This window comes from Colobus angolensis, unplaced genomic scaffold, assembly GCF_000951035.1.
Source record: "Colobus angolensis palliatus isolate OR3802 unplaced genomic scaffold, Cang.pa_1.0 Scaffold98, whole genome shotgun sequence".
In the NCBI taxonomy this organism is placed as follows: Eukaryota; Metazoa; Chordata; class Mammalia; order Primates; family Cercopithecidae; genus Colobus; species Colobus angolensis.
In genome coordinates, this window is record NW_012123820.1 from 839,090 (window position 1) to 850,084 (window position 10,995).

Consider the following 10,995-nt stretch of genomic DNA (forward strand, 5'->3'; position numbering starts at 1 on the left):
CCCAGATCATCTTTGACCATTTTTGTATGAATGCCACAAAATTCCAGTTCTGTTCTCTCTTCAGCATTACTTTCCTGTGGAGGCCCAGCCAGTGCTTCCCTAGGGCAAGCCTGAGATTCCAGGAATGGCCAGTCACCTGACTTATTTCCTGGGATCACATGCCTTAAAAGTTGCTGAACCTACCTAGTCCTAAATAATAGCACAACAAATAACTGAACAATTCTTTTCAGACTCTTTTTAATGTGTTGTTGATGTCCAAAGTAAGAGAATCCAGGTCACAGTTGGCAAAGTCTGCAGTGGCAGGAAGCTCTTGGGGAACCCAGGGTTCATTCTTGACAGTGTCTTCGGCAGTATGGATGAATTTAGCCGTTAGTTATAAGGGTTAATAATGGGACAAATTGGGATCGTCAGAGGGAGCAAAGAGAATTGTCTGAATTCTCCAATGGCTTTTATAATTGCCAAGTGTCCAGTGCCGAGAATGTTATACTACTATATATTATCTATTCTCTAATGGTTCAGACCACATTTTTTGCACTCTATTACCTGCTGTCTAGTTCCCAAATGGTTTTATTATTATATAGGTTTTCTCTCACCAACAAGTTCTTTATTGTTCCAACTCATATTTTATAATCACTGTCATCTTGCTTAATGCTAGTCCATTAATAGGCCCTCAAAAGGTTGATTTGGGATCAGAAGGTCTCCCTAGAGGAGTTATATAAGAGCTATAGAAAGAATTTGCCCACCTTTTAGTACAGATTTGGCAGTCATCAAAGCAAATGGCTGGGAGAGCTCAGCAAGCAGAATTCTCCTTTGACTCCTCAATGAGCCTTACCTTTCAGTTCAAGGGAAGCTATAATATGAAATAAAATGTGTCTGATGTTTGCTGTTAGATTGTGATTTTTGGTACACAGCAGACAATGACAGGTTTTCTTTATTTTTTTCCCCCCTTAGAATCAGGGCGATCAAGTATATTTTATTTACTCCAGTTGGTTCTTTTTCAAACTTTCGACTAAACTTACTTTTATTCTTAAGCCATATAATAGTACACATTTTAAAATCTAGCAATACTTGGACATTTCTGAAGACCTTTTTTGGTACAAAATGTCTTTTGAATTTTTGCTTGTGCTTAAAAACATTTACAGTAAACACAGGAAGTTGTATGCTACTCTGAGATTATAGGGAAGGTTTGTGGAGTGCCCTTCCCTTACATGCTGTGTTGCTTATGGAAATGACAAGCTTTCATAATATCTGTTAAACTGTAACCTGCCTATTGTGTTCAGTGCAGAATGCTGAATTTAGTTAAAATGTTAAGAAATGTTTGTTCCACCTCTGCCTCTCAGAAAAATTAGATGGAGATGTGTGTGCTCTCCATCAATAAAGCATATTTGTTTTGAAAGATGCAGCACTCATGGACTGTCAGTCATAACGACTTCTGAGAGTACTTAAGAGCTGCAGCATCAATATTTACAAATACAAAGTGAAGAAAAGTACATTGCGTCACAGACATGTGCTGTCTTGTTCCGATTCCGTCCCTCCTCAGTGTGTTTAGTATGGTTAAGTCTATAGGGAGGAGTATTTTGAGATGCGAATGGAAGTTTGGGATTCCTCTAAAGTAATTCTGAGAGACATGAATAAAATACCAACAAGGCTTGTAAAATGGAATTACTTTTCCTCCCAAAGTAAATGTATTGATTAAAAACTAAAATCAGTGATACAATCAGATGGAAGAAAGTACCTATGTTTAAAGTCCAGAGACTTTATAGGCTGTGTTGCTAGTTTGCTCCTTAATGACATTATAAAGATTACATAAATCCCTCTGAGGCTTCTCTCAAATGGGCATAATTATACCCATTTCATGGGATTTTATAATACTAAATAAATGTGTGCAATAAAGGCTTTGTGAGTTATAAAGTGGAACATAATTGGAAAGCAGCAAATAAGGTAGCCTAGGGGTTTTTAATGGCAGTACTAGCTTTTTGTATAAGAAAATATATTTGGAACTTATTAATGAAATGTACTCAAGTTGTATATTGTGAAGTGCTTTATCATAAAAAATTAAAACAGAATTTATTAGATATGTCAGAATGATGACTTTATTATTATATTATACTCTATCTTTGAAAAAATTTATTAAAAGCAGCATGGGCTCACTTTTAGCATATAGTCCCTGTTATTTATCCTATATTCTGCCACTAACTCTTGTGGCCTGATAAATTACTAAGTGAAAGCATTCTCTCCCTCTTGTTTCCCCAACATAATGCCGTTGTGTAAATATGGAAAGGCTTGGTTAGACACTTATCACAAAGTACGTTGGAGATTCCAAGTAGAAAGGGACTAAATTAATGAGAAATGGTTTTAGCAGGGTTAAGAATCTTGCTTAGGGGAAAAATGATATTAAATTTGAAAATTCCTGGGTTTAACTCAGTATGTGGATAGTTACCTCTCCCCCAAATCAACAACCACAGTGTTTTAATGATATAAAAGAGCTTCTTAAGTGATTTCCCAGGTTTATATGGTTTATGATTACTTTACAGAGGAGCTTTTTTTGATATTATAAAGCATTACCCTTATATTTAAATAGGATGCTAGAAGATAAAAATTTGGCCAGCAGAGGGAGCCAACTTACGTAAAGTGGGCTGTGAGGAAAATGCTTTAGGGTACCTCAGTAAACGTATATCTTGTGGGTATTGGTTTACAACATTGTTGTACTGTGCACTGAGAAGAAAATTAAAGGAAGGAACTTCAGTCATATTAAAACCAGTTCTTTATATTCTCACTTTGGTGCTTTATTTTATTTTATTTTATTTTTTGAGAAAGAGTCTCATTCTGTTACCCAGGCTGAAGTGCAGTGGCAGGATCACAGCTCTCTGCAGTCTCTACCTCCTGGCTCCTGGGCTCAGGGGATTCTCCCACCTCAACCTCCTAAATAGCTGGGACCACAGGTGTGCACCAGCATGCCTGGTTAATTTTTAATTTTTTGGTCTCATTATGTTGCCCAGGCTGGTCTCAAACTCCTGGGCTCAAACCATTACTCCTGCCTCAACCTAACATAGTGCTGGGATTACAGACATGAGCCACGGCACCTGGCCACTCTGGTACTTTTTTAAAAAGGCAGGCAAATAATATATGAATAGAACTGTGTTTTGTTATTGTTGTTATTCTCAGACATGAAGAATCTTTTATAAATAAATGTCATCAATTTAGTAAATTTAGTAGATAAAAATAAGGTTTTAGAGCTTGGCTCTGGGGTTAGAGCACATTCATTCTAAACGTATACAAAGAATATAAATAACACATGAAAGAAATATAAAAGGAATTGTTAATGTTCTAAACAGAGTACTGTTATGACTGAATCATCAAGTAAGCACTTACATTTTGTATCATATATATTAAATCATGAAATTGGAAAATATTTAAGATAAAAATTTCATCCAGCATGAAGCAAGTATAAAACAAATGGTTTTCTGCTCAACACTATATAGAAATTAATCATAGCACCCTATGCATTCTAATTAATTTCCTTGGCAAATGTGCAGGCTGATATAAGATGATTAGATTCATGCATTTCAAGTACTAGTTATTAAATACATATATTCAAGGAAGTATTCTAAGCATTTGGAAAGGTAAAGGTAAACCACACCTACCTTTATGTAATTTATAATTTAGTAAATGGTGAGTGTAATTCTAGTGTGCCAAAGTATAAGTAGGTGGGCGATGCAGCAGCTAGGATAAGCAACTTCACTAAATACTATACTGCTTAAAATAAGAAATAAGTATTCTTTTTTTGCTTTTGAGAAAACTATGTTTGTTTTGCAACCATTAAGACTGAGAAGTTTTGCTTCATAAAGTGAAGTCAATTTAACTGTTATTTAAGTTATTTGCCATCTTTCTTAGAGTATAGAACAGTAACTAAGGGAAAAGATTTCCAATCAGTGATACAGATTGTTGATTCTTAACTAAATCATTGTTTCTGGTTGTTTTTTAAAATTATAATTAGAGATCAGGATAATAGAAAACATCCAGACCTTTTTATTATTTTTAAACTAAAAACGACTAAGTCATATAAAAGAAAAATTATCCTTTTAAACTTTTACCATTTTAGATGAAACTTAATGTATATCTGTTTAAAAAAAAAAATATGTATGATTGCTCTTAAAATTCAAAGGGGTAGGCCAGGTGCGGTGGCTCACACCTGTAATCCCAGCACTTTGGGAGGCTGAAGTGGGCAAATCACAAGGTCAGGAGTTTGACATCAGCCTGGCCAGTATGGTGAAACCCCATCTCTACTAAAAATACAAAAATTAGCCAGGCGTGATGGCATACTCCTGTAGTCCCAGCTACTTGGGAGGCTGAAGCAGAAGAATCGCTTGAACCTGGCAGGCAGAGGTTGCAGTGAGCCGAGATTGTGCCACTGTACTCCAGCCTGGGCGACAGAGCGAGACTCTGTCTAAAAAAAAAAAAAAAAAAAAGGGCCCTATGTAATCTGTAGCATGGAAGATTAAAAATCAATGTTCAGTGATGGATACAGGAGAAAAGGGAGTGGATAATTATTTCTCTTCCGAGGTCAAAATTACAAATGGAGAGTAATTTTTCTCCCTTCAGATCTACAATCCTTAGAAACTATTTCTAAGTAAATAAAATCACCAGGTGTTTTAGTTTGGCAGTTTGAGTATGCTATTTGAGTAATTGTTAGGAATTTCTGAAATGGAGGGTCACACAGCAGGGCATGGCAGGGATGGATTAGAAAAGCAGGGTGGTGAACAAGGAAAAGGACTAGGGGCAAGAGGAATGGACTTCAGGGAACAGTCCTAGAACTCATTCATTCAACAAGTATTTATTTGCCTGCAGTGCACCTGGCTCTGTGTCAAGCCCTGGAGACACATCATGATGAACATGATGCAGCCCCTGTTCTCTGTCACAGTTGAGTGTGATATAAAGAAGGAAACAGGTCATTTCACTGTAGCCTATTAAGTGTAGGGTGCTGTGGAGACACCTCTCTGAGACTTGAAAGGACCAGAGGGGCATGAGGTGAGATCCAAGCCAAGCCCTGAAGCAGGAATGAGTTCCACCAGCAGGAAACAGCAGCCAGGTTCCAGAAGGTGGGAGCGCACGGCAAGCTCCAGGTGATGGCATGTGGCTCAGTATGGGTAGAACTTTGAGAGTGAGAATGGACCAAAGAAACATCAGCTGTGAAGGCAAGCTGGACTAGGTCAGGAGAGTCTTAGGCGTTTATGTGGAGGAAGGAATTCGGAGTTTTTCTTTAGTACACTGAGGGACTGTTAAAGAGGTTCCCTTTAGGAGAAGGATATGAGCAGGTATTTGTTGTGTGGAGAATTGAAGTCAGCAGAGCTATAGGTAAGAAGGTCAGACAGCTGAACCAGCCTTGTGGGGCTGGAGAAGAGTAGACTCTGTAAGAGGTAGAAGGGACAGATTTTTGAGAGATTAGATGTCAGGGTAAACAGCTAATTGCAGTGATTTCAGTTTATGGAGAGAAAGTTGCAAGGAAAGATATGCTTTCCAGATGCTTACGTGAAGGGAAGGGATGTCTAGTTTGTATTCACCAGGCTCTGACATAACTCCACAAGGGTATGGTGGAGGCAGAGGCCTGGCTCATACAAGATATTTTCTCTGAGAGGATAGAAATTAAAGACATGTGAGTCATAGTGAGGTAGGGAAGCCAGAGGTGATAGGGATGTTGCAACAAGTTGTAAGCTCTTTCTAGGAAACTAATCCTGAGGTTTAGAAGCAAGAATATTAGGAACCAGGTCACTTAGTGAAGCACATCGTTGGGTGTGGAGGCTGTGAACAAATGACAGTACCAAGCAGGCTGGTTCTTGGATCCTAGCCACATTAGGCAGTACCACAGCCTAAGGGCTAGAGGCCAGTTTGTAGGAAGAAAGAGGACTAGCTAAAGGAGGGTGAGAATTCAGACAGGACTTTAGACTTCATCAAAGTAACTAAAAGACTAATGGCTCAGGATAACAGGAGGGAAACATATAGACTGGGGGTGAGGTGAGGGAAGGAGTTGACCTTGAATTTCTACCTTTGAAAGAAAACTGAAGAAAAAGAAAATTTGAAATTGGTAGGCAAGAGGAGAATTTGAGAGGGTTCAGGAAGGTTAACACCTTCCTGCTAGTTAAGCAGGAGGCAAAGGTATTTTCTTAGAGTGACAAGGATTGCAGGTGGGCGGGAAGGGCAGTATGAGGACATGATTGAAAGCTCAGGCTCTAGGGAACAGAAGACCTTGTTTTCATTCCTGGGCCCGTCATGTGCTGGCAGAGTGACCTCAGGCATGCTGCTTAAGGTTTGTCATTCTCAGTTGCTTTATACTTAAGGTATATTCATTGTAGTATCTTTCACCTAGAGTTGTATTAAGGATTAAAGAAATTAGTGTTTAGCATGTAGCAAATGTTCAATAAAATTTATGATGATGAAGCAATATTGTATAATGGTCAAAAACCAGACTCTGAAGCCAGACCGCCTGAGTTCAAATACTAGCTTCACCAATTACATGCTAGTGGTATGATTTATAAACATAATTCATAGCTCACCAAGTGCTCAGTAAATATATATTCAACTGCATTGACAGTAAATATGGAGATTCCATGAACCTGTCTTCCTGTGCTTCCAGTTCTTGCCAATGCGATACCTATGTTCTACCCATGTAACAAATGGATATAGTAAAAACCTTTGATAATTTATAAACTAAAGGAGGCGAAATATGTTATCTCTGCCTCAGTTTTCTCATCTGTAAAAAAAGGGGATAATAGCACCTACCTCTTAGGCTTATTGTAAGTTAAGAGAGTTAATAGATGTAATCTCTTAGCTCTGGTACATGGGAAGCATTATATATGTCTAGCTAGGATTGTCATCATTTATCCTTGCTCACCATCATCAGCAGGAATTGAGAAACAGAATTTATAATGGGCACTGTGGGATTGACTGTGTAACTGAGTAAGACAAGTAAAAAGGATAAAAGTAAAGAACAAGTAAAAAAGCACTTAAGACCAACATGAGATTGAAAACTTTTGTAGTAGGGTCAGAATACAGGAGCAGCCAGAAACCTGGAGATAGACCTGAGAAGAAAAATGGTTGGATAAATTTAAAGTTAGGGTTTATTACTGGACCATTTGTGAAAGTGTAAGAGAGCCAGTGAGCGGAAGGTATAATAGTACTCTGTTTTGAGAGAATAATGAAAGTCATTGACAAATAACCGGAGAAGGGAATAAAGGAACATGTTTTAGACAACTGTTTGGAAGTGGCTTTGATTTTATTCTGTTTATTACATTGCCTTGTCAATTTGCTTGTTTCTTTTCTCTCTCCTTTCCCATCCAAACAACCTTTCCTGGCTTCTTATTTCTTCTCTGCATATCTCTTTTCAAGCCTTATGTCCCTTCTGCCTTGTAGCAAAACAACATAAAGCAAAGCATAATAAGAAAGCAGAGAAGTATTGTTTCTATGTTCAATTCTCCACATATTCACTGAACATCTATTCCCTGTCTAGCACAGAGATCTTTGCTCTGACAGATCCAAAAAAAGCATCTGGCATGTTCATTACCCTCAAGGGTCTCTGTGGGAGGAATTCACATGAAATCATTATACATACATTGTACAGGAAAATGATAATTGTCATACAATCAAGTGTCAAAAATTATGGCACAGCCATTAAGTGCTGCAGTGATCAAAAAAGGTGCTCAGAAAGGAGAGAGACATGAACTGAGGCAAACACAGCCTTTTAGAAATGGATATTCGGAGAGGCCTTGCATAGAGAGGGAGAATGGGGGTGTCGGGGACCGTGTGCAGGCCTGGGAGAGCAGAGAAAGTTCTGCGCAGAAGCATATGGCGGGTGTGGAGAGCAGGGCAAGCACCAGCCCAGCAGGAGGTGAGTTGAATGGGAGGTAAGACTGGCCACTTAACTCTCACAGAGCATAGCTCAGCAGGTGATCAATACATATGTGTTCAGCTGCATTGAGAGTAAAGGAGGAAGACACACCCATGAGCTTATCTTCTTGTGTTTCAGCTTCTTGTCAATGTGATCATTATATTCTAGCCCTGTAATAAGTGCATATAATAAAAACCTTTGTGAATTTGTAAACTAAAAGAGGCAAATACTTTTTTGTTTGGTCTGTTGAAGAATAGGAATTCAGTGACTTTTTGATTAAGAATGTAAACACCTCCATAAAATTACAGGAAAACAGAAGGTTGCATTTTTGGAAGGTGTGGTGGGGAACATGCCCTAACTTGCTACTGACCTCTATGTATATAGCTTTTCCTCCTCAAGCCACCTCTTTGGGTGCCTTATCTCTTTCAAGGTAGCTTTTGTCTCTTTTTGTAGCCTAGAACAGCATTCCATTTGAGAACCATGTTAAGCTGTCCCAAGGCTAGGCGTCATGGAGTGCAGGTTTTAGAGATCTTAAAAATACATATTTCTTTATGAGGTAAAGGCAGAGGGACCAGAACTGTCAGTACAGCTAAGCCCTTCTTTGAATAGTGGGTACCTTATTAGTATTCATGAAGAGCATATCGATAACATCTTGACAGAGTTAAAGTTTCAACTTGAAGAGCTACTGCTTTTCAATAAGGAACATATTTAAAGACACTTTTTGCATGAATAGTGAGTGAATTGCTTCTAAAATGGGAGTATTACTTTATTGAATGAGATATTTTTCATGTCATCTGTCTACAGTTTAGAATTGTCATTAGAATTACAATAAATAATAATGATTAGCACTTCTAGGGTTTTTATCTTCAAAGAGTTTTATAGTTAATCTAATTGTCACTTGGCATCATCAGAGATGTATACTTGCTTTTCTACCATGAAAAGTGGTGTTCCCTTACCAGCCCCTTAATGCTTCCTTTTGGTATTTTCATGGCCTATGAGCTGTTTGTTCTACAGGAAATAGTTAGAGAGTTGCAGATTGAAGAGCTTTATATTAGAGCTCTTTTTCCCAGGTAGCATTTGGGTTCTTTGAGCTAGGTTTCCTGGGTCCAGTTCCAGCTCCTCTACTTGCCATGTTACCCTGGGCAAGTTACTGAACCCTGTTGCTTTAAGTGGAGTTCATCATAGTAACTGCATCGGAGTGTTTTTGTGAGGATTAAATGAGAAAGTAAATATATAGCAATTAAATATTTAATAAATGTTAGTTGCATATTAGAATTTTTTAAAAAATTTAGAAGCATGTCATTCTGAGAAGCCATATGTGGTTAAGTGTTAGATGAGGAAATTATAAGCCAATAAATACCCTTTTCAGAAACTGCTGTGTAGTAGGCTCCGTGCTAGGCACTGAGACCAAAAAGGTAATGATGGCACCTGCACGCTGAAGGTCACAACCTTTTGTGGACGTGGAGAGGTCTTAGTCCATTTTATGTTGCTATAACAATACCACAAACTGGATAATTTATAATGAACAAAAGTTTATTTGGCTCACAGTTCTGGAGACTGGGAAGTGCAAGAGCATGGGGCCAATATTTGGGGAAGGCTTTTGTGCTTCATAATTCCATGGCAGAAGAGCAAGAGAGGGTAAGAGTAAGAAGGGGCCGAACTTGCTTTAATAACAAACCCATTCTAGTGATGACTAATTCACTCCCACAATCACAACATTAATCCATTCATGAGGGCAGATCCCCCATGACCTCATCGCCTCTTATTAGGTCCTACCTCCCAACACCATTGCACTGGGGATTAACTTTGGAGGACACATTTCAACCAAAGCGGGGTACAGGGGAGTTGTCAAAACACTCTGATAAGTGCTTGACCTAACAAAGTCAAGTACAGCCAAAGCTCATAGCAGAGTGATGGACTTTGACTTAGGGCTTTCGGATAAAAGAAGATACTTGACCTGGGTCTTCGAGGATGAGAAGGACTTTAAGAGAAAATGGGAGACTTTTAAGGTGAAAAGGAGGAAGGCTTCAGATTTGGAGTATTTGCTGTCTTCTGTGGTAGCAGGACTCCTTGAAAGATTGAAAGCAAGGTGTGACTTGAAAGTCCCAGAACTCTTTAGAAAGAATGAAAGCAGGCGGGTCCGATTTGTGTGGAAGTACTAGAGTTTCCACAATGTTACAGTGTCTTTGGGCTAGTTTTTCCTCTCCTCCATAGACTGGAGAAGGCTGTGAAGTTTTGTAGTCTTAGTTGGACCCAGATGAGGCCCTGTTTATGGTTAGAATATGTAGTTGTCTAGCAGTGGTATTTAATGGGCCTCCCATACATACTCTCCTGTTTCACTGGGCGTGAATTTTAATGACCAGGATTTGAGTGGAATTTCATTGGACTTTTAGGAAGCAGTTTAAAATACCACTGTGACACAGTTCAGTATATACTAATGTTTTGAAGATTAAAGTGTAACTGATTGCCTGAATTGTAAGACAAGACAATAGACGAGAGGATCTTATTCGCAAAATTTATGATGGTGCCAAGGCACTGTTTCTGACTGTGTATCACTCAGACAAAGGAAACTCTCCATCTTTCTTTTTCAGTTTCTGAGGCTGCAGCGTACATCATCTGGGCAGCATATGGACTGCTATCAAATGGGAGACATGTGTGCTCCCTTTTGAATGGCATCTTAGGATGAGTTTAAGTAAGCAGATGCTGCCTGTTAAACCCATGCTCCCCAGTCTAAAAAGCTTGTTGAGTAAAGGGGGGATTTGCCAACAGTGAACGGGAATATTCTAGACACTGTGCTGGGTATTACATATGTGTTCTCACAGTAGAGCTGTTATTATTTAATTTTCACCTGAGGAAATATCAGCACAGGTGTTAACTTTCCTTTTCCAACAGGTAGTTTGTGGTAGAGGCAGGATTCTAAAGGAAGCCTATCGGGCTCCAGTGTCCTTTTTTTTATTATTATTCTTTTAATAAAGATGGCATTTGCTTTGTACTGTTTCCTTCTAAAATCTTTCTTCTTTAAGTTTCTCATGAAGTCTGACCTCAGTAAAGGTCCTTCATGAATGGGCTTGCTACTTTTTTTTTTTTTTTTTTTTTTGACAAAGTCTCACTCT

The 10,995-nt window shown here is 38.6% G+C and overlaps 1 protein-coding gene across 4 annotated transcripts in view; it reads left to right on the forward strand.

The window, feature by feature from the left end:
• The window catches only part of BBX (bobby sox homolog (Drosophila)), a 273,989-nt gene that overhangs the window by 159,470 nt on the left and 103,524 nt on the right, over window positions 1–10,995 (forward strand). Inside the window, exon 1 of one of the 4 annotated variants that reach the window (XM_011932733.1) lies at window positions 9,678–9,891. The exons of the other annotated variants lie outside the window; for them this stretch is intronic. Coding sequence (XP_011788123.1) covers window positions 9,796–9,891 — 96 coding nt within the window. The 5' untranslated portion in view covers window positions 9,678–9,795. Of the gene's footprint in view, window positions 1–9,677; window positions 9,892–10,995 lie in introns of those variants that run through there. 4 annotated transcript variants of the gene reach the window in all.